Source organism: Ptychodera flava, chromosome 7 (genome assembly GCF_041260155.1).
Source record: "Ptychodera flava strain L36383 chromosome 7, AS_Pfla_20210202, whole genome shotgun sequence".
Lineage (NCBI taxonomy): Eukaryota > Metazoa > Hemichordata > Enteropneusta > Ptychoderidae > Ptychodera > Ptychodera flava.
Window position 1 is genome coordinate 27,691,251 of NC_091934.1, and position 24,587 is coordinate 27,715,837.

At 38.5% G+C, this 24,587-nt stretch overlaps 1 protein-coding gene across 1 annotated transcript; it reads left to right on the plus strand.

The window, feature by feature from the left end:
• The first annotated feature begins 4,161 nt into the window (after window positions 1-4,161).
• On the plus strand, window positions 4,162-23,897 carry LOC139137149 (uncharacterized). Its single transcript, XM_070705121.1, has 10 exons — window positions 4,162-4,716; window positions 6,095-6,346; window positions 7,997-8,161; window positions 8,666-8,885; window positions 11,400-11,542; window positions 12,743-12,935; window positions 13,805-13,922; window positions 14,783-17,068; window positions 18,217-18,351; window positions 19,490-23,897. The coding sequence occupies exons 1-10, from the start codon at window positions 4,217-4,219 to the stop codon at window positions 19,642-19,644; spliced, it is 4,167 nt and encodes a 1,388-aa protein (XP_070561222.1). The 5' UTR covers window positions 4,162-4,216; the 3' UTR covers window positions 19,645-23,897.
• Window positions 23,898-24,587: the final 690 nt, after the last annotated feature.

Sequence of the window (24,587 nt, forward strand, 5' to 3'; positions counted from 1 at the left end):
TCTAGATTTGCTTACTCAGACAATATTCAAACATACTTTGCATGAATGAATACAAATCAGTTAAGTTGTACATGTCACAAGGTTCATTAAATTGGAGGAAAAATACTTCGAAATTGTTTCCGATAACTATCCTTGTCTGAAAAGGTCATCCTTCTGCAATGTATCTTGAAATACTTACATGTAGTTTCAGTTTGAGTAGAACTTTCCATGTCACAGTTGCAACTGTCATTGCTTCTACTATCTTGAAAAAGAGTTTTCATCAGAGTATTTATCAGAAAAAATTGAGCAGATGCCACTGAAGTAAAATTTTTAATGTTACTCAATGGATGTTGGTACTAGGTTTGGTGTAAAAAGGGCAAAAAATTTTGAAAGGCAAGTTTGATATTATCTTTTAGGGTGCTGAAGTGACACCCTCCGTTGCCAACAGTGTTGTGAATAATGCTACAAAAGACCAAGCTTAAGTGCCCTAAATAAGGACTCCTTTTTATGATCAATGGTATCACATCTACCTGATTTTAATCAGATCGGGGCATTTTAACTGACTTTAGACAAGGATTAGATCAAAACGTGAAGCAAAGTACATGATGCTCCTGGATATGGGCCATGCACAATGTGGCTTGTTTGCCCTTACACGGTCATAACAGTGCCAGAGAGAGAGAGTTGGAAATCTGTACACACACACAAGTAAACTCAAAAACAAAGAAATCGATAAATAACAGATGAAAAAGAAACAACATCCAAGTAAACAAAGAAACAAACAAAACTATCAAAAAGATTGATTACAAATAATATAGAACAATCATGTACAGAAGAGTAATTGTAAACCTGCCAATCAACATACGTAATCACCTTGCTACATTACAGGGAACTCTGGCTCATTGTTTGTTTGTTTGTTTGTTTATGCAAAAGGGTGAGTGCAGGTAGACACACATGAGTGCTTCTCATTGCAAAGAAGGGCTTACATGCTTAACGGATTGTATTAGAAACTTTTGAAAATATCAGTTGACTAAACTTGTAAACAAACAAAAAACAAACCAACACCCTTCTTCATTGACAAACATGAACGCGAATTAGGGACGATTCAGAATTTACTTCCAGGGGGGGGGGTGGAGGATTTTCAGGGGGGCCACCATTTTTCCCAAGAAAATTTAGGGGGGGCCAGACAAAAAAACCACAATCTTTTAGGGGGGGGCCAAGGAAAAAAAACATCAATTCAACATTTGCCCAGAATTTCTGATCTCTACAAAAGAGCACCGTAGACGCTACCAGGGTGACAGATAAACTCAACATGTTTAGTTAAACTACTTTAGCTGCCAAATTCGGTAATATTCACAGTGGTTTGTTTTATGCATCTACTGCAGTATCTTGTTCTCCTCCCTGAAGCGTTATAAAATGTCCAGTATTTAGCGTGTCAATACAAACCATACAGTGAACAGTCAGGGTTGTTTTTGTTGAAAAGAGATCTCGGATCAAGTCCAGACTAGAATTCATTTATCAACAATAACAATGGTCATTTATGTTCACACTGGTATGTTGCTAAATACAGCATTGGGTGTTCTATGTAGTGATAGAATAACAAACAAATGCTGATACACAGAGATGAACATTGAACAAATGCTAAAAATTACAGCAAATGTCTTTTTAAGGTTGGGTTTACCTTGTAGCTTGTAAAGCAGTTGAAAGTTGCATGATAAAGAAGTGTTAATTTATGCAAATGTATGCAAATCACCTGATTTCTTGGCTTCTTTTGCCTCCCAATTTCAAAATTTCCAACGAATTTAACTCCACTCCGTCTGGGTCAAATTTTCTGAAATTTCACATTATGTTTTTTAAATGCTATATAACACAACAACTATCAATTGGTTTTGTTTGGCAATAAAGCTCTTACATTTTTAATAAGAGGCATTTTGAATAAGAGGCATTTTAATTTTGCTGATCATGATTTTAATCAATTATCTGATTATTAGAGTGTCAGTCTTTAAACCCCTACAATTTTAAAATGAAGATGGATAATGCCAAGTAAAATAGTTGTTTTTTTCTACATGAATACTATCCTTTCAAGTGAAATATTACATTTCAGAAAATACTGTCTAGTTTTCGACTTAAATTAATTTTTATCATTAATACAAAAATTGAGGTTTTTTACCCCAAATATACACCCACTTCATCCTTTGAGTAAACTACTGCTACTGCTACTCTTCTTTTCTGCTCCTTTTTTCTATGTTTCATTCTCATCAATTTTACCCTTTCTAAATTTTTTAAATGTTCTACATAACTTTTTACAGTGCTTACATCTACTATAAACTTTTTTGAAAATAAATTTATGGCCATCTCATCTTCAAGGTGCTTTTCAACGAATAGGTTTTAATGTTGAAAATAAAAATATTATGTATTACTGTCAAAAATATATGGTGCAAAATTTACAAAAGGGTTGATTTTCCAATAATCCTGTATGTGCATCCAGAAGATCATGTGGCACTGCACAAATGCTATGGTGTCGGATTGTTGAAATATTGTGTACACAAGAAATTTGCTGTAGTCCAAGAAGTGATCTCAGTGTGTATGAGGCTAGGAGAAATGTGGATAGGCTTACACATTGTGTATTGATGCTAATACTTTTGTGTCCATTCATTCTAATATGTATAATCAAAGATTTCACAGTGGCGGCTGGCAGAAAAGGCAAAAAAAACAAATTAACATGTATTGTTTCGTGTCATCTGAAAACATGGCATCATGACTATTTTAAAATTAAAGTTTGTGAAAAAAATTTGAAATATGAATGCTCTGTCAATTTTGAAAAATACTGCTGACAAAATGTGAATTTTGACTTACACAGGGTTATCTGCATTTTAATATGAACAGTGGATTGTGAATGGAATGAGCAGAATAACATGTGAATTCATGTTTTGGATAAGGTGTTTTGTTCAAGAAATGTTCTAAAAACATTCCTTAGCATTGTTGCTTTCAGTGGCAGCAACTTGGTTTTATGACAACCAAATTAGAAAAAAAGAGAAAATTAAAAACAAGTTGGCTTTCACCAATTTTAATTCCTAATGTTTAAAACTTTCACCGTGAGTCTGCAAATATTCAGCATCATCAAATGAAAATGTATGCTGAACGTGTGCATGTATATGTACATCTCACTTTCCAGAAATATCTGGATATCTGCAAATGAGATGTACCATTAAACTTCAAGATATATATCACTTTGCCAATTATCTGCTCCTCTGATTTACTGTTCACCATTTCTAACTGACATCTTTGCTTGTCTTTGTGTGCATCATATGTATCAGTGAGACATAACGAAAAAAGTATTCATATTTAGTAATTAACTTTTCTTCAGAAATTTACAACCAGATATGTTTATTGCTACCCTTTCCAAAAGTGTGCCACTTGCAGTCCCTGCAAATCATTCTTTTTATAGTCATATAACCCTGAAATGATTTGTTATATCATCGATTAAATGTCCACTACAGTTCCTGCAACTTGTTAGACTGGATATGTCTGGATATGTCTATAATGTATAAGCATGCATGTATATATTAGGGGGGGCCATGGAAAAAAAAACAGGAAAGATGAGGAGGGGCCATAGATTTTTTCTATAATTTACTAGGGGGGGCCACGGAAAAAATCACCGAGAAAATAGAAAATCCTCCACCCTCCCCCTGGAAGTAAATTCTGAATCGTCCCTTAGTTCTTTATTGTATATGGAAATAATCTTGTGTAACAAATAAACAAACATGCATAAACAATCAGACAAACAAACAAGGAGCCAGAGTTCCCCGTGTTGAACAGTAGCAGGCTGACTACATATATTTTAAGTCTCCCTCTGCTGAACGTATTTAATCTAATATTTAAGCAATCAGTCCGTTCGTTAGTTTGCTTATTTATGTTTATTTGTTTTTTCACGTTTATATTTTGTCTTTGTTTCTCTTCTTTTGTCTATTGTTGTTGTTTGTTTATTCGAGTCTGGTATAAGTAATCTTGATTACCTTCGTCTTTGACCATAATACAATATGTTTTTCAAGGAAAGAAGGATATTGCAACCACTCTATGGACAATCCGAGACTTCGTTCAAATATCAATGTCTGCACTGCATCACAGACTATATAAACGACTGCATCCCTTTCCAAATTTTCTAAATAAATGAGGGCGCTCTTGGTTCCGGTCCAACAGGACAAAGACCGCCATCTTGTAAAAATTGAAGTCTGGACGAATGAAGCATGGGAGAAGTGTCAGCATGTACACATTCGTAAACCGTCGGCGTGGTGTCATCATCGGCGGTGTGATTTCAGTTGTTTTATTGCTTTTGTACATTCTGCAGATAAGTTGGCTGACTTTGATAATTTTCACTTTCCTCTGTGGTACTTTTGTTGCAATCGTTTTTATCACTCACTCGAAGTCGCAAGCAACTGAAGACGCCTCGTTTGAAAACAAGACTTCTCAATTTCAAATGAAAAACTTCAAGAGGAGTGAATCTAGACGAGTGGCTGGGTTAGACGAGAGCCACGAAAATATTGATCCACTGTCCAGCAGAACTTTCCCGAGCAAGGAACAGTCGAACAGTTTTACGCGTTCTCCGATCAAAATAAACCGACGACCAAGGTTTCAGTCACCGGCAGGGCCGTTGCTGAACTCCTCGTTGTCGGCCTTCCAGACGCCGGGAAATTCCCCAATTTCACCGGTTTCCATATCGGCGAAGAGATACAATTTCAGGTAAGTAGAGTTCAAGGGCGGTGAAGATACTGTGCTGATTTTAAGAGAAACCTTGACCGTGTCCCCAATCACTATTGTCGGTTGTATGTTCTTACAACATCGCCACGGTGTTGAGCACTGAGTAGGTGCACGAATGCAACGAACCGTTACCCCTCAAGGTCGACCGTGAGTCAGTGTTTGCACTTGCAGACTGATGGACAGCGTGTCCGAGCGGTTTACAATACGTCAATTTTGCCCCGAGTACTGAAGTATTATTTGCCATTTGCTTTGGGTTGCGTTGCCAGACGTAATCCGGCTGTAAGTCAACTGAAATTTTACACTAAAAATGTGGTGTCATTTGAACACCGATAGTCTCTCTAAAAAAAGACTACACAATATGATTTTGATTTCATGCATACTACATGAAGTTTTACACAGAATACAAACAAGAGAGGTATACCGTGTATGTAACACAGTTTAGGGCCATATACAGACCACATCATTTTTTTCGTGGATACACGGCATTTTTTAAATTGACACCGACCCTGTAGGATTTGATGGGCTTCCTCCATGGACAGTGATGGGCTTCCTCCATGGACAGTCTCAGCTTAAGTGATTTCAGGTGGCCGTGGGAGGGGGAGGGGGAACTGCAGGAAGTCGAGGAAGCGCACTCACTTGAATATGCAAGAAAGACACGTAGCCATGGTTTAAATCTTATTTCTTACAAACAGTAACACTCCATTTTAAGCTACTTTCAAAGGGTTGATTACATAAGTTTCAACCTCTTTGGTTAAGAATACGATGAATCATTTTGAACACTTGTTCTCTGCACAAGACTATTGCCAAAACGTAGGATACTAAAATTAAAAGTAACTCACAATCTTGCATTCTTGTATAGTACAATTACAATTTTGTGGCGCTTGTGATTTTTCAGATAACAAACATTCATGTTCACACTGCAGGTTGACACTTAGTAATTTACAACACAAAGAGAATATGTGAAAGTCAGAAAGATTGAATTGTGAGTTCATTAAATATTTGCCTTGCTGTCAATCTAGGGGCATGAACCATTCTTGCTTGGCAGAGAATATTAAAAATTGATCAAAACTCAAAAGTATTTAAATTTTTGATATCTCCTAATGGATGTTATTTGTCACCAGTATTGCCCATGGATGTAATTTACATCCATGGTATTGCCAGAACATTTCATTGAGAGTTTTGTAGCCATGCTACTGTCTCTGCTAGGGGATCTTTGAGAAATGACTTTGCGAATCAGTTTTGTACAGTTAAACGAATAGAAAAGTTAGACAGGCCAAACTTACGAATAAGTTTCTTTTTGCACATAAGAAATATGAAATACAAGATCTTGGAATCACTGTTTTTATCACATTGTTTGCAGTTCTGCTGACCAGTCCACAGTACTACCAAATGCAGATGTTTCTGTTTCAAGCCCTCGCCATTTTGTCGCTGCAAACCGCCGGTACCCGACGCACCAGCCACAGTACTCCAGCCTTGGATTCCTGCCAGCCGTGAAATGGATGGGTGGCAGTACATTCAAGGAGACCCTCAGCCCTCTGAGTCCACACAGTAGGAATAAAATTACAAGTCCAGTCACTGTGAAACTAGCCTCTGTTAGAAGTCCAAGTCCGTTGTAAGTTGCATGCTATATCTGGTACTATTACCATTTTGAAATCTGCTGTCCAATGTATGGCATGAAGACATTTTGATCAAATGCAAAACAAAAGTCCAGTTTCAGGTAGAATGTGCCTCAGGGACAAATATTCAGACTTTCAGATTTCTACAATTCTATTCTGATCTATTACTTGTTGGGGCTCATTTTAAAGCTCTTGGAGAAAGAAAAACTTTCACCATCTTTGTTTTTCGAAAATCCGAAATTTAATTTTTCCCCCATAGTGTTAACATAGGGATGGTGGCCATTTTGAATTTCAAATATCGCAAAATGTTGGGCTAATTGTTTCGCTAATTCCATACTTTGCATGGTGACCCGCGATTTTTATTGTTGATTTGGTAAGAGAATGGTTGAAAGTTTCATTTAGGAAAGTTTGAGCAAAACTTTAAGTCTTTTACTTTTGATGTGCATACTACCTTAACCCTTTTCCTGCCAAGTCCATATTTCACCATCAGGTCAAGATGGTTAAAATTAATGAAACACAACGTATTCCATATGATGTATTTTAACACAATACTGTACATTTGAAGGCTGTTGAAAACATAATACTGTAAAGTTGATTTTTGTTTGGATAAAAGATGCTATAACATACCAAGCCAAGTGGGTGAAAGTACGTCATGTTTTGGCTCAATACCGCTTTTTACTGACTTGGCTGATGGGGAAGTGATACAGTTATTACTGTCTGCCAGGAAAAGGGTTAATGTTGTTCACATTAATTAACAGCATTTTTAAAGTGATTCAAGTATTTCGTTGTCAATGTGGAATTTTGATATTACAACCCTAAATGCAAAGGGATCAAGTTATTACATCTAAAGGGTTAGTAGCTGTAACTGTTGTTGAGTTTTTTCTCCTTTTGTTTCGTGTTCTACCCCCAAAAGCACAGTAAATTCAGCTTGTCAACTCAGGCTGTACATGGGTATACTCTGTTGTTTTTGTTGACAAGTGAATTCTTGTCTGGACTAGAATTCAAATGTAAACATGAACAGTGCATTCTAGATGATGTGTTGGCAAGCTAAATAGTGGCTGTCTTAACCCTTTGAGCTAAAGTCTATTTTTGTCCCCTTTATAAAATTAACCCCAGTCAATTTTTCTCAGATTTTTGCCAAAATTTTGAGAAAAAACTGCAGCAAATGAAATGTGATGTCCATTTGGTCCAAAATTATCAAAAAATTAAAGAAAAATTCATAAATTGGTAAAATTTTGCTCTAAAATTTTGGCGGGAGAAAATAACAGTGCTGAAAGGGTTAACATGCTGTGGGGGAGTAGAACAAGAACTTGCAATTGACACACAACACAAAAATATCAAAAGAAACAGCTACTGGCCATTTAAGTATGACTTCTCACAGCTGGAAATGGAAAATCATCACATAACAGTGTGCATACAAATGCCGTAGAAAGGGTACAATATAGTATATGGGAAGTGCTGTTAGCGTGCAACGTGAGTAGCATAAGCCAGGAGACTTGAATTGTAAAAGTTAATGTAGAATTGTATATTTGCACATCAGGGAGGAAGTATTTCTACTCCTCTGAGAAACAAATCTGTCCCCCTCCAGAAAGGTTTTAACAGAGAGGGATTCATGGATAATGTGTATGTTTTTCATTTCCATCCAGATTACAGAATCTGAGAGAGCGTCATATAAAAGAAGGCAAGGCTGATCCATTGAATAAAGAGACTGTCTTGTCAGCTCTGAGGGAAAGTAAAAAGAGAACATCCAGGGAACAAGATGATGATGCCAGCAGTTGTGCATCGTCTATTGAGAAAGATGCCAAGAGGAGGTGAGATTGGTTGATTGCTTGCCCAGTTTTCTGTCTGGCATCCATTGGTACTTTTAGCAAGCAATAATGGGTGCATGCATGTGCCATTGTCCTGAGTTTGTGTGTGTGGGCGTGTCTGTGTCTGTCTGTGTGTATGTCTCTGTGTGTCAAATACCTCTAAACGCTATTGGGTGTTTGTTACAAATGTTCATTCACAATAAGAGTGTGGCTCTTTTAAACATGCTGCCAGGTTGCTGTGGACGATGATAATATGACAGCAACAGAGTGACTGATGAGTAATTTACTGTCAGTGTAATTCTGTTGCGTAAACGATATACTGATGCTGAGTTCAAATGAATGCTGAAGCAAAAAAATTTCCTCAATTCAACAAGTCGACACAAAGTTTCCAGAAATCACGTTTGGCAGAGGGCACAATGATAAGTCATTATGCTTTTCAATGTTCACAGTTTCTTGAAATGACACTGCAAATTTTTTAATGTCTTTGCTGTTATATTTTTCTCCCAGGCGATATGAAAGTTCAGCATCGAGCACTTCCACATGGGCAACTGCAAGTCCTGCCGCGTCGGGCAGGAACTCTCCCATGCCCAATGGTGGGTTCATGATCTCAGGTGTGAAACGCCCACCAGCCCAGGACGGCTCAGAGCCCAGCTTTGGTAACAACAAAAAGAAGATCAGAAATGCAATCGCCAGTTCCTACAGCTCTATGAAGAAAGTAAAGAGGAAGGTGAGACACTGCCATTCACAGTGTCATCAGAATCTTGTCAATGGTGTGTTTAATTTGTGTGTGGAATACAACTCCGTACACGGAGTTAACTGATTGATTGACCTTATCCATAAAATACAGCAAATACAGTAAACAGTCAAAAACGAGGGGGGGGGGAGGGAGAGAGAGAGAGAGAGAGAGAGAGAGAGAGAGAGAGAGAGAGAGAAGAGATGAAACAGGGTTTCAAGGAAATATAAACAAATAAGCCTAAAGAAATAAATGAAGTAAGTTATGACGTGAGAAATAAAGAAAAATGCCATGTTAAACTTAAAGTTGCAGTAATTCTGGACTAGTGACACTAGTACATATAGGCTATAATTGTAACTGCATAGTGCATATGGATTGTAAACAGTACACATATTCAAGTGTTTTCCATATTCATGTACGTTAGTCTTTCACACACCAACCACTATTGTCCAAATGTACGGGTTCACACCATCTCCAGACAATGGCATTCCATGAAGTTCAGTATGAGGGTTAACCATGTACAGTGGAAATATGATACATAGCCATAACAAGGGCCCTTGTTGTACTTTTAATGAAGGTCATGCATTTAAGGTTATGGTCAAACGGGGTGTTTGTTTGTGTGAGTGAGAACTTGAAGAATTAGCCAGCATCTCATCAAGTTCAATCAGCAGACAGCTAGACTACTGTCTATAAGTTCAGTTATGGTAGAGTTGACTTTTCAGATCCTCAGATTCAGATCCTCAGATCCTCAGATTCAGATCCTCAGATCTCAGACCTCAGATCTTATAACTTCAGACGCAGATTCATAATTAAAATTTCACAATTTTCAAAGTTTGATGTAATATACTGATAAATAAAATATAATTTAGATTTGGAAAGGCTTTAGAAATTATGTTATTTCTATCTTGAATCTTGAACTTAAAAACTTCGATCTCAGAATCAGAACGTCATCTGTCGAAGACAGGGTGCGCAATGATTCACTTGTTATGTCATCACGTGAACGTTCCCTCATAGAGATAAACACACCCGCGCGCGATAGAACGATCAAGACCGCGACGATCATGTAAATGCTGGCTATCGACAGTCCGTATTTTACCATCGTTCGTAATATTTATGGCGAGGGAATATAACTAATCCATGTTGGAGGCCAGTGACCCGGGCTAAATCAGAATTCAGGGGTCGGAAGAAGCAAGTTAGCTAATCTGTAATTGTAGACCCGTGTTCGTTGAAACTTGTTGAGCGAAAACGTTTATGTAGACTTTTTTTGTTTTCATAACTGCCTTGCACATGTCATTTTCAAATTATTATTTTAAATATTGCAAACATACTGTTAATACGGGTATTGTAAAAGGCTTGTAAATTCGAATCTGCATCTGAAGTTATAGGATCTGAAGTCTGAGATCTGAGGATCTGAATCTGAGGATCTGAAAAGTCAACTCTACCGTTCAGTTATATTATCAAATGTAATGGAACCTGTTTGAAGTAGTTTGAAAGCCAAGTTCAAGGAATACATGGATGATTTTCAACAATGTCTAACCTTGGAAATGTGAACTGTATCTCCCCTAATGGAACAAAGTTATCACTCTCTGAGATTTCATGCCATAAGATTTGACAGTTTTGTGTTCTAAATGTATAATGTTAGTGCAATGTGGTTTTATCTATGAATGTCTGTATTTGAAAGGTGTGCCAGAATGTTAATTTTGTCTTCATAGCACTCATGATATATATGTGAAACATCTCCAGAAAAGATTTTCCTTCGTTGAATTGTAACCATGTAAACAAGTCATTCTAAGCCATTTATTTGAGAAGAGTGATTTCAACAAAAATGAGAGTAACTGACCTTGCACTGACATATCATTTGGGTTCTAAAAGTTGAGGTTTGTCAGTGAATAAACAAATGTAGATGTTAGTCCACAAGTCGTAGGGGTTTCAGGTAGGGTTAGGGATTTCACAAATCAGGCAATTAAGCAAACATCCTAACCTCTGCATAACAGTGCATCCTGGTATTTTATCCTGCATGAGTTATTTAATTTGTCACATAATTAGTCTTTTTATTGAATTCATGCTACTACACTCATCTTGTGGTATAAAATTTCACATTTATCGTTTGCATAATTGCAGAGAGCATATGAAAATACCAGAGTGTTAGCGTTCACATAGAGGTCATGAAAATGGCAATCAGAATCCAGTGAGGATTTAATGGTTTGACAATAAATTGTAAGATACTAAGAATAGTACTGTTTTTAGGAACTTAATTTCACCAACATTTTTGTGTGAAACACTGGGATTTAAATTCACTGATTTTGATAATTAAACAATAGAGTATTGTCATTTGACAGTGTCACTGTTAATTCCAGTGAATAGTTCGTGCATTTGCTGTATGAACTTCGGCTTACGGTTTTTCACTGCTACAGGAAATTGAAATCCTTTGAATAAATCAATGATATGGTTTGAAGGTATGATAATACTAGGTTACAGACTCAACTTTGGCTTTGTTTGAATTCACAGAGCCCGGACAAGGGTGCAGGGAGAGTAAAGAGGAAAGTGGCAGATGATGAAGAGAGTGATGCTTCGTCGTCAAGGACACCACGTATGAAACTCATCAATGTGATGAAGTCGCCACTGGAGACAGCGAGCTCAGAAAAAGACAGGTAAATGTTCATTAAATGGCTGATTGTCACAGGGAAGGTGGTGGGGGGGGGTAGGGAGATGTGTGTTGGGGAGGGTGAGTTCTGGCACTTTGGTTTGAAATGCAGTGTACACTCTTCTGTGATTCTTCCATATTCAACAATTACCATTTATGTTGTATTAACCAAAATTCAAAACAAATGATTTGCCATTTTCCCTGTAAACTTCCATTCCCTTAGTTACAGCTAAGCTTTGCCTGCGTTTCCCTGCCCATCCTTTCGGGGGGACTCGGCTCTTTATTCCTCCTAATCCCAATCATGTATCGTGACAACCACGGCTGGTTTAAAATCAGGTCAATGTTTTGTGCTGTGGACCATACACCAATACAGCAGCATCTTAATATGTGCACTCACTTGCACCAACACAATCCATCCTTGACAACATAAACTCTTTGACAGGGTCAGAATTTCCTAACTATGACCATTGATGAAACAAGAGAAGAATTTGATCTCCTAGAGTCAGCATGGACCTTTTTGTGTGTTGGTCTTCGCTTGCATACCAATTCACAAACTGTATTATTTTGCTCAGTTAAGATATGTCCAGTCAAACTTGTCTTAGTATGTCACCCTTATAGAGTGGTCACCTCTTTATAGTGGTCGCTTTGCTGCAGTTCCGTGGCATTTTACATGTTAAAGACCTCTACAGAACAGCCACCTGTATAATGTGGTCATGTACTCAAATTGAATTGCTCCAATTTGGAACAAAACCTGTGTATTATCGTCGGCATATCTGACTTTGAATGATCTCTGCAAATCATGCTTTGACAGAGAAGGAAGACATGGGTCTATAAACTTATTTTATAGTGGCAAAATGATTCTTTCAAAAATACATCTGTGTATCATGGGTTTTTAGAGATTCTATTGAACTTTATTATTGCTGTTATCTCAACCTAAATTCACCTCTCAGCACACTTCTTATACTGAAAGTAATGCAAAACCAACTCTCTGTAGAAAGGCCGCCACGATACAACAGTCAGAATTTCTCGGCCCTATGGGTGACCACTACACACAGGTTTGACGCTATATGTCGTTTTAATTGGAATTTGAGCAGTGTGTACTGTATCTCTGTTGCAGTAGAAATTCTTCTGCTGCATTGTTGGTGTCATATTCGATACCTTCCTGGTTTAGCCTCGTGAATGATTTACGCCACATTTGAACTTTCAGGGAATCGTCGTCAGCAAAAGATGACGATTCATCCAATGATGGACCGGCAGAGAAATCCCCTGAGAGTGTAGCTGAAGAAAGGACAAAAGTGAACACACCAAAAAAGGAGACTCCAAGATTATTGAAGAATACCAAATCTACTCTGAGGAAAAACGTACCAGCATTCAGTTCCTTGACAGACAGACATATGCCAGTAAGTAATATCTGGTGTGGTAGGTAAAAATTTTGAGGAGAACAAATCTCTGTGTTAGGCTCATACCTATAACTTAGGAACAGAGCCATAAAAAATATAAGTGTTTGGGTTTCAATCTAGTGTAAAAGATTTAACCTGTCTGTGTGTCACCATCATCAAAAATAATATTAAGATTTGTGTTACGGATGTATAGGATGATGTACATTGTAGATTCACAAAATTATTATTTGTCAACCTTTTCATGAATTTGTCAATGGAGGAAAATGATCGCTGATTTGCATGCCAAAATATGGTGACACAAAAGAGGTTTGACTCAATTTATTTTAGTAATTGTCTGTTCAACTGTGTCTGCAGGTTTAGAGGAAGACAGCAGTATACACATATTGACTTGCTATGGGGGTAACAGCATACATTTGTTTCCCTGAGGGTCTGTGAGTTGCCCAAAACAGTCTGTTTCCCTCAGCCTACAGCCTCGTGTAAAAGACTGTTTTTGAGGCAACTCAATATGACTTGGCCCACATGTATTTTGTAACACATTCAATTTTCTTGTTGAAAAATTGAAAAATTTCTCCGCTGTCTCTTTTCTTGGTGACAGACTGTGCCACCATCATCATCTGCATTATCAAGAATGTGGGCATGTGTAGAGTGCACTTTCAAAGTTAGCCAGGTAATAGTTTTCTGAACTGGTACACTTTTGGTGAACAGTTTAGAGACTGCTAGCCAGTAACTGGCTTTATGCATACTCCAGTGTCACATGTTGGCGACTGGATGGATTGCAATAGAGACTTTAAATGAGGTGTGTTACAATATTCTATGTGCTGCATTGTAGGTAGGCTAATCAGTATTGTGTGAATTTTGTTTATATGCAGATTCCACCATCACCGTTGAGGTATACCCAGGATGACGTAGCCGAGGACAGGAGACGAGCTGCTCAGAGAGTTCAACAGATGATGCAAGCTGTGGAGAAAACCAAGCAAAATGACCAAGGTACAAGATGCAAGTACTGTAATACAAAGGGTCCTAAAGTTCAAAAGTGAAGCGATTAATTTTGTAGAGAATTTGAATGAAGTGGATGTGACACTTTCCTCTGTCTACTTCCATTTGTTGTGTAATCGGTCGTTGCAGGGCAAATCAAAGAATATACAAAAATGCTCACTCATACATAGAATAAGTAATTTTGTAATGAACCACACTAGATATTATTGCCTGAATACATGGGTTTATGTGCCCGAGAGCGGGTGACAACTTGCCCGACGCAAGGAGGGCAAATTGTCTCCTGCTGCGAGGGCCAATCAGATATCTGTATCAGATATCTGTATTAACCCTTTTCCTGCCAAGTCCATATTTCACCACCAGGTCAAGATGGTAAAAATTAATGAAACACAACATATTCAATATGGTAATATGGTGTATTTTAACATAATATTGTAGATTTGAAAGCTGTTGAAAACATAAATACTTGTAAACTCAATTTTTTTGGACTAAAGATGCTATAACAGGCCAAGCCAAGAGGGTGAAAATACGTCATGTTTTGGCTCAATACCGCTTTTTACTGACTTGGCTGATTGGAAATTGATACTGTCAGGCAGGAAAAGGGTTAATATACTGTTATGATATAATATAGAATAATGCATTATTGGTGTGAAATCATAACAATAGTAGAGTCCTTTTACACCGTTAGCTGTGGAAGTTGCAATGTAATTGAAACTAGTATGGGATACATCTCCGTGAGGCAGCTATATTGATTCACAACATTTGTTATTTGATAGCAGGTATATGCAAAGATTTCTTGTTTTTCATCGACTCAAATTTGTGTGACGTTGGAATATTCTATTTTACCCCTATAGAGGAGGAGAAATCTCAGGACGTAAAACCAGCATTACCTTCCTACACTGCTGCTGTGGCCAGCAAAGCATCGCAGTTACCTGCTGTTGGGTTTGGTCTGCAAACTTCAACAACTAAATCAATGACCACACCAGCTACATCAGCTGCAGTGTCAACGTCCCTACCACAGCTTGGTGTAGGCCTAGCCAAGCCCTCTGATACGACTACTGCTGCAGCAACTACAGTAACGATAACGACGACGTCTTCTGATGCTGGCAAACAGGGCATTAATGAGAACAATCCACTACTGTCTAAAGCAGACAGGAGTAAACTTAGCAGCAGCCTGCTTGCTCCTGCCACTCAAGAAAAGAATTCAAGTTTACCATGTGTCTTACAGCAAAAAACGCTGCCAGATTCTACGTCAAGCACTGTTGTAGATGGCACTAAAACGAGCAGCGTCACGTCGGCACTGTTCAGCTTTGGCAGCACCCCGGCCAGCACTGCTGCCAACATTGTGACGACAAGCACAAATCAGAAACCCTTGACTCTTGGAAATGCTGCAGTCAGTACCGCTGCAGCTGGCCTTGCTACAACCCTGTCTTCAGCGGCAACCGGTAGTGTTAGTAACAGCACATCTCTACCTGCATTGGGGGTGGCCACTGCAACAACATTGCAAGTGACTGCGTCCACTGCAGTGCCCACAGCAACCACAAGCACTGCTGTTGCAAGCTTTTTGTCTTCGGCTATTCTTGGTGGACCGGTTGGGGGCTTTAACTTACAAACTGCGCCAACAACACTAGCTGCCACCAGCTCCACGACAACGAGTGCAAGTACTGCGTCACGTTCGCTTTTCACTCCGACAACATCATTGAGCACTGCAGCTCAGTCAGCAACTACTAGCAGTTTGACGTCTGGACTTGCAGGGACAGTGGGTGTTGGATTTTTCAGTGAAAAGCCACCAGGTTCAGCTGGGTTTTCTGTGCAAACTCCAGCATCTACAACGACAGTTACCACTTCAACAGCTCCGACAAGTTCAGCTCCAGCAGCAGGATTCGGTTTTACGCTAGCAGGAAAGACAGAAAACACCACAGCGCCAACACCGTCTCTCTTCCAGTCACCGTTTTCAAACCTAAGTCAAACCACCCCCGCTTCAACAACATTAACATCAGCCACGACAGTAACTGCAGCAGCAGCAGCAGCAACAGCTGCACCTACATTTACACCTGTGTTCGGTCCTCCTCCCACAACCACCTCCTTAACGACGGCGGCTTCTACCCAACCACAGATTCCCGTATTCAGTGTTGGCACCAAGCCAGTTTCCACAACAGCCCCAGGTGGTTTCAATTTCAGCCTGCCATCGCAGCCAACTCAGAACAGCTCTGCGGCACCAATTGCGACGACAACCAGTGCGCCCTCTGGTGTGAATTTTATGTTAGGAAAGACTGCTGCTAGTAGTTCATCAACCTCCGCACTATTCCCATCAGCCTCATCTGCTACAACTGCTACAACCACTGCACCAATGTTTAATTTTACGCCGTCTCCATTCACGAGTTCTGCTGCCACCATGACTTCCTCCTCAAGTCTCACAGGTACTTCAACACTGACACAAAGTGGCTTCAGTGCCCCGTCTGTAGCGACAGGAAGCTTATTTGCAAGTGGAGTAACAAGCGCTGCCCCTGCCACGACATCCACCTTCACCTTTGGGCAAGTTGGAGGTCCGTCTGCTTTTGGGACTGTGGCTTCCACCGCGCAAAGCCAGAGTGTATTTGGTACAACATCCACGACACAAAGTGCGTTTGGGACTTCAGGATTCGGCACTGCCACAACTCAGAGCGCTTTTGGCACGGGCGGGCCGAGTGCCTTCAGTGGTCCAACAGCCACAGCAGCACCATTTGGCAGTGGCACACAAACTGCTGCAAGTACATCCAGTGTGTTTGGCTCCACCTCAACAGGATTCGTAACACAGCAGCAGCAGCAGCAGCAGACAGGATCAATGTTTGGAGACCGATCGCAACAAACCTCTGGATTTGCCTTTGGCGCACAGCAACCAACCAGCACTGCCTTCGGATCGCAACAGCCAGCAAGCACATCTTTTGGATCTTCACAAGCCACTGGACTTGGAGCACAGCAACAGACTGGCTTTGGGTTTGGAACTCAACAGACAACTGGGTTTGGTACTCAGCAACAAACGAATCCTGGCTTTGGAACTGCTCAACCGACTGGGACAGGATTTGGAGCTCAGCAGTCGGCTTTCAACTCTGCAGGATCCTCTACAACCACAGATTCCAAACCCTTCGCATTTGGTGCACGTAAGCATAGACTCTTTGATATTGACTTTATCCTGTAGCATTTATGAAACATTTACAATATTGCCCATATGTGTGTTAGGCTGCCGCATTCTTCACACTTTGAACCCTATGTAGGGGTGAGGCTCCACACGATGACATAGGTCACCAGAGGTCAAAGCTCAAAGGGTCAAACAGCTCAAATAAAAATACAATATATGAGTACACATGCTTTTTGTGAATTTAAAGAAAGTGAAGAGCTTCCAAAATTAGCTTTGACTTGATTATATGTATCACTTGAAAGGAAGCATAATTAATGTCAAGAAAGGATTTCTTACCGAGTTTGAAAATTTAATGCAATGAATCTAAATTTAGCTGATGCCAACTGTTGAATTGCTGTAGAGGGGGCTAATTCATAATCAAGCTTCATTTTCTAAAGCAGATGGCACTATAGTTTCTGGAGCACTTATTTAGTACATTATTACTAACCACCATACTAAGTACTTATTGAAATCTTAATATGTCCAAACTCAACTATGCCACCCTGTGCTTGTTCAGTAAAGCCTATATTTGAAATCATTAGCTGCAGCTTGACTGTGTAATGCAAGATTGAATTTATCCAGATGAATTCTATCTCGTAAAGTTATTTACAAATTACAAAAAAAAAAGACAAGAAGTTCACCAGTGGCCAAAGCAGTGCCCCTAGTGACAAATCGTAGCATTCTACATCTCCCTTGTACTCACATTTTTTCATAAAGTTGATTTAAGGTAATATGCACCTCAAAAGTGTTCAAACTTTCCTTTGGGAAACTTTCAACCGTTCTCTTACCAAATCACGAATAAAACCCGGGGATTGCTGTGCAATTATAGTTGCAGCAAAACAAATTACCTGAAATTTACCTACATGCAATATTCAAAATGGCCACCTTAAATGTGTTAACTCGATGAGGGAGAATAAAACTTTTGATTTTCAAAAAGTAGAACGGTGAAAATTTTTGTTAAACCAAGAGCTTTAAAATAAGCCCCAACAAGTGGCAGAAAAGTATTTAAAAAATCTGAGAGCTCGAATATCTGTCCCAGAGGTGTATTCTACACTAATCTCCATGTAAAGAGCTTGTTAATAATTCCCTGCCTGAGTCAGTCATTTGAAGTTTTCATTTCTCACCCAACAGCAACAGCAACAGCAGCAGCAGCATCGTCTGGTAGCAGTGGCTTTAATTTCTCAGCAGCAGGAGGCACATCATCACCAGCGTTTGGACAGAGTACATCGGCGACACCAACTGTTGCACCGTTCAATTTTACAGGAGGTAAGAGGTTCAGGGTATGATGTATGATTTAGGGTTGCTGCACAAAGTTTAGTTGCACAAAAACAAATTATCTGAAATTTACCAATATCTGATATTCCAAATGGCCACCGTCCCTGTGTTATGTCTACAGGGGAAAATGGAATTCTTGATTTTAAAGCCCCAATAGCTGTGAATGTTTAATAAACCAATCTTAAAATACCCAGTTTTCCAATAGACCCATTGAGACTGAAAAAGTGTATAACGCTGCCATTAGTGTCTAAAGTAGCATGTAAATTCAAATGTTTTAACATGATTTTAGATATCCAGCCATTTTCAAAAACTAATTATATGACAGAGAAACTAAAGGTTACAACAACAAAATGTTGGCTATCGTGTGTTGTGCATTCAAGTAAATGGCATCATGCTTGTTTCTGGTATGATCACGATGTGTATGTGCAGAGAATACTGTTTTTGTATTTTCCCGTGGGGCGCCAATTCGTGGGTGAGGCACCTGTTTATTATTCAGCTGTTAAAACGTATAGGCATGGTCGAAATCTGCGAGCAGTGATACTTCAATACACGTCCTTCAGTTAGTACATTCAAAGGAAACAACTTCAGTTTAAAAATAAAATCATGAAAATAGTGCATAAAATTAGCAGCTCTATTAGTGCAAGATGTGAGGTATAATGATATTCAAATATGCAGATTACATTAATGAGCATTGTTTGGGTATCAAAATTCTATGCTAATGACCCTTAATCAATGTGGAATATTCATGTACCTCGGATCTTGCATTGTATATAGCAGCTATTGAGGCTTTAACAAAACTATGATGATGAAAACTTAATTTACACCATAAAGTGAGAGTCTGAATATCTACCCTAGCATTCTACCTTAAAGGTATACAGTCACCTGTAATCTAGATATGCCCATATATGGTCAAAGGGGCGTTCCTTGGTATTCAAAATGCCTATGTGAGGGCGCTGTTTTTAAAAAGTGGCCACCCGCTTAAAATCTGTGATTGGTTAGATTTTCTCTTTCCATGGTAACTATGGCAAAATTGGAACAGGTGACAGTATAGCTTTAACTGGTATTGTCTTTTCTATCCGATGTCCAATTTTTTTCTTACTGTAAATCTTTCATATTCTCACTTTGCTAGGTGCCAGCACTCCGGTAGCCAATCCCTTCACACCAGGTGCAACAACACCTGGCACGCCTGCCATTGGTGGCTTCTCAGTGGGTTCCACCTCGGCACAGAGCCGGACGCAGCGACTGAAGAAAATCAGAGCCAAGATGCAAAAGCCAAGACGTTAGTCCAGGCTGTGACTGATACAAACGAACTCTGCTCTGTACAAACAGCTGATCAGAAATCAAATGGAAGGAAAAAACATTTCTTGACCTGTCAAATAATTTTATTATGCTTAACAATGACAAGTGGAGTTCAACAACATATGATCAAGCCTTCTTGCAATTACTGTACAACTATTTTGGCAAATATTTCTGAAACTTTCACATGAATTATTACAAATGACACTGTAGTACTCCCAAATTTTATCACTCAATGTGTACTCCTATTGCAAATACTACTGTCAAAATATTTTCTTTGTATCTATATGTCTATTTTGCTGTCATATTGTATTTAGTTATACTTTTGAAACCTTTTAGTATACCGTAGTCACTTATGCAAGCTTCCTCAAAATGCGAGGCCTACATATGTGAGTCATGGTAATTTAATAGCATTTGAATTTGAAAAGTGCTGCCTGAGTTAATTTAGAATGAGAAATAATTTTGAACAATCAGTGACACTATGATGTCGAAAGAGCAGACCGTTTTTTAAATTTTAATCAGTATGACAAAAATTACACTCATGTGTGAGTCTCAAGTTCATCTTGGATGAGTAGTTGCATGAACTTGACCATGTCCAACAGGATTTTTCATGACAGTGTTTGTCTAATTATGTTAATGTGTCTGTGTGAAATATCCTATGAGAACGTGAGTAGTCAAAATAATCTGTATGAGGACTTTAAAGCAAATGGTGAGGTTGGTGAGAATTTAGACTAGATATCTTGAACCTCTGATTTTGGTACAGCCCCATTGTATTCAGTGGGTAAGTTGGACCAGTGTACTTGGACATGGGGGTGAAAGGGTGATTGTTATGCCGTGTCTGCCAACCGAATGATAGTATGTTGGTGTATGTCAGTTGTGTAAGAGTCACCATTGAATTGCTGAATTTTATTCGATTTGATTATTAAGAGTCAAATTTGATATCAAGTGTGTATTACTTTTGTGTGCGTTTTGTGGAAAGTATTTGTTGATTAGTTGACCCCTCAAATCCAACTCTTTTGTGTAGATTATCTGTTTTCTTTCACTGTATGAGAGCGTGTGCATGGGTTCAGTTTACTATTAGAGAGCAAAATAAAAGTAAATGAATGCGTGAATATCTGTTTGGCCTGCTCCAAAATGATGGTGCTAAAATTACAAGACAAAGAAAAAAATTATTTATTTTGGATATTTTTATTGTAAAATTTTGGATATTACAGTCAAAAAATTGTTTTCTAATGAAGGGTTTCTGATAAAACCCATATGCACACTCCAAGTGTAAATATATGTACTTTATATATGATTATAGGTGTAGTCTTGAACAGATTTGCTTTGTCACATTTAGACTTGTAGAACCGTTACAGTTGAAAACTGTAGGCATTTTGACGTCAGATATGGACAGTGGCTGATCCAGAAAGCGATCTTGTACGATCCGTTTGTGTGCAAAACACCCAATGTGGATTCCTTCATGAGTAGCCTGGTGATTATGGTTAACCCTTTGAGTGCCAAAGTCAGTTTTTGTCACCTATATTAAATATGTCAGTCAATTTTTTTCAGATTTTTGTGAAAAAATTTGATAGAAAACTGTAGCCAATATAATGTAATGTCCGTTTGGTCCAAAATTGTAAAAAAATGAGAGAAAAAATTCATGAAAATTGGTAAACTGTTGCACTAAAATTTTGGCGGGAAAAATTACAGCACTCAAAGGGTTAAACTAGCCCTCACACAGACAAAAAGCGGGAACAACCATACTTTTTTTGATGGATCAAATCTCCGTATGAGGCATATGGGCAATGGAAGGGTAACAGGCCTATGTAACATTGCAAATAAATGGCCAGTCACATTGAAATTGGTAACTTTGTGATGCATTAGTGTCAAAATTAGAAGCATTGGTGTCATAACACAGTAAGTCATTTATTTCAAATCCAGTAGTACCAGACCGCATCATCTCATTAGTAAATCTGAATCTATCTGAACAAAGACATTCTGGAAACTAGAAGCTCAAATCCTCTTCTGAATGAGGCAGTTGGTTTAAGAATCCTCAGTTGTTTCGCTGCGTACACATCAAAGAGAGGTGTAACAACATATGACATTTTTCACAATGATTATAAACAGTGCCATTGAGCTGCCTTTTGTTTTGTGCAGCGCCATTCAACATGTGAAAGCATACCAACAAACAGGAAATCAGTTCACTTCATTTTGAGCCATATTTTCAATTTTGTTGTGTTTGTGAAAGCATTTTGGCAGTAAGTCCACTTTCTTCACCTGGGCATTGTCAACTGATACATGTGTGTACACCATTAGGAATTTAATTTGTTCTGTTCAACATGCCAATGACATCAATTTACCCTCTGACCTTTTAAATTTCTGTGAGTCAAGTCAGGAACTTGTTGAGATTTCTTTTCCTTAGCTCTTTACCAGAACGTGGTGTGTAAAATTTTCCTGAATCACTGTCAAGGCTTTACAGTCAGTGGCAAGGTTGACTTGCCTTAGAGGCTAAACTGTTAAACAATGAGGTTCATTTATCCGAGCATAACAAGAGTATGAACACTCCTTGTTTGAAAGTCCTTGAATTTTAAATGGTCCTGGAAAGTACCTTGACAATGAACAACACACCAGATTTGGTAGTAACTTGGTATGTAGATTTCTTTAGCAGACAGTTTGATGGCTTCAAATTGTGGTGAAATTTGCCTATTTATGTTTTTGGGGCAATTTCCCCCATTTTTGGTCAAAAAATCTCTGAAATTCCTTGTCCCATTGATTTTAAACTTAATTTGGAGGTTTTATGTTTTGTGTAAAAAATGTTCCTCTCTGAAACATCTTGTCAGATTTCTTTGAAATTTGATATGGATGTCCGTATCAGTTTTGTACAAATCTAGCAAAACCTGCAATACTTTAATTCTTGGCTATTTTTGCTGTCTTTTGTCAAAAAATTCCAAAAGTCTTGTCAGAATTCCTGTGTCTGATTGCTTTTGTATTTAGGTTCCTGAGGGGTGACCCAACTCAGATTTGTTGAAATTATGATAAAACTTGTATCTTGGGGCTATTTGTGCTGGTTTTGGTGAAACAAAACATTTGTCTGGACAGTTGAGCTATAGGTAAATATCAGTACTCAGGCAGAGAGTGCCACTAATGATGTAAGCCACAGCAGTCAAGGCAGCACTGATATATGCAAGTGATAACCAATTCGACTGTTTTTCCTCATCCAAAAAAACCTACAGCTTATTCAAAACTTTGCTTCAAATATTCAAATATGTCCGATGTTCACCACTTATCCCTTAATTGACAAACCAGCCCACATCTATTATCTAAATTATCTTTGTAATAATATCACAGTGAAGCTATGTGTTGGCCGCAGGGTTGCTTGTTACATAAGTTGTGCTTGTATTGATTTCACACCATCTGTGGTTGAAGAAAATGCAATAAGATACAGGTAATGGGGCTTTTATTTATCATCATGCTTTTTCAAGAAGTTAGTGTACAGATTTCATTAGTAGACAGTGAGACGTGTTCACTAGCTAGAGATAGAAATTGACTTTCACACACTCCAGAAGTATTTTGAAAACTCTTGAAACAAGACAGTGCACTGATGAATGGACAACAGAGTTTTGAAGAAGAACATAAAAGTGACGATTCCGTTGGTGAACAATGCAACAAACTGCACCGATATATTTTTAGAATGATTGAAATCTTTTCTTGATGATGGGTTCTGAGTAGTTATCTGCTGTCATGAACCAAATCATGAAAGAAGAGATTTCTATAAAATCTCTTGTCAGTGTTTCCAATTGTCAATATGAATACCCTCTCCTTTCTGATGTTCACCAAATAAAGCTTGAATCTAGACATGAAAAAAAGTTCAGGAAAATATTTTCTATGATTTTTATAGCCTGTATGCCAGCGACTTTTTAGATTACAAGTGTCCATTCTGAATTGAAATACGAACTAGAAATGTGCAATAAATTGGTGCAAAATTACCTTGCCGTTAAATATACAAGTAGGGGGCACCGTTGTCATGAATGCCACAAATCCATGACTGGTGTGCCTGTATGAAACTTTCTCGCACATGCAATTGTATGCAGAAAGTGACAAGCATCAGGTTATTTTCTGTCTTTTTTGACAGGGGAAGATATTTTGTTGTCGGAGTATACAATGCCCATTCGATTGATATCTCGTTATAGGTGTGACAAACCAAATTAATTTCATATTGTGAAAGTAAATATTGAATAAACTTTTTTTTTCAACATGAATAGACATGTCATTTGCATTCCCAGTATTTACTTATGCTCACTCAGCTCCTGGAGTCACCATTTGTGGTAACTGCAGATGTCTTTTTCCATTGTGTTTGTTGTGTTTGGTAGATACCGGTACTTTGTAGGACTTGAAATTTATGTAAAGTCTATTGTGTTCAGCTTGTCAAAATATCTTGCATGGCTAATTGTCACAGGCCATGCCAATTTAGGTAGATTTTTGATCGAATTCGAACTCGCAACATACGGTACCTGGAGTACCTCGTGAAGACATAGTCAAAACTGCTCGGCCAAATCCCCACCCTTAAAAAAGAATGGTTCAATAACCGCGGTTGTCACAATTTTTCTGACTGTGGTCACCTCCACATGCTGTAGAGTTCATGAACCACTCTCACTCACATACTCAGTATCACTCATCGCACATGCAAGTTTTGGTAACTCTCGTCAACAGTAAGATTGCACTTTGTACACGTGTTCTGAAGTGTGTACAAGACTTTGTATTTGCAAATGTATTAACATTTTAATCAGGACCTACAAAAGCTGGATTATGGTAAATCTATGCAAATGTGAAAAAGCCACGCTACTGATCGGATGTGCTGTGTTCAGTCCCGGAATCTCATAATTTTGCCATGTTTCAGGCATTCATTGTCATTGAATCTTGCATTTGAATATATAGTGACTAAATTTGAG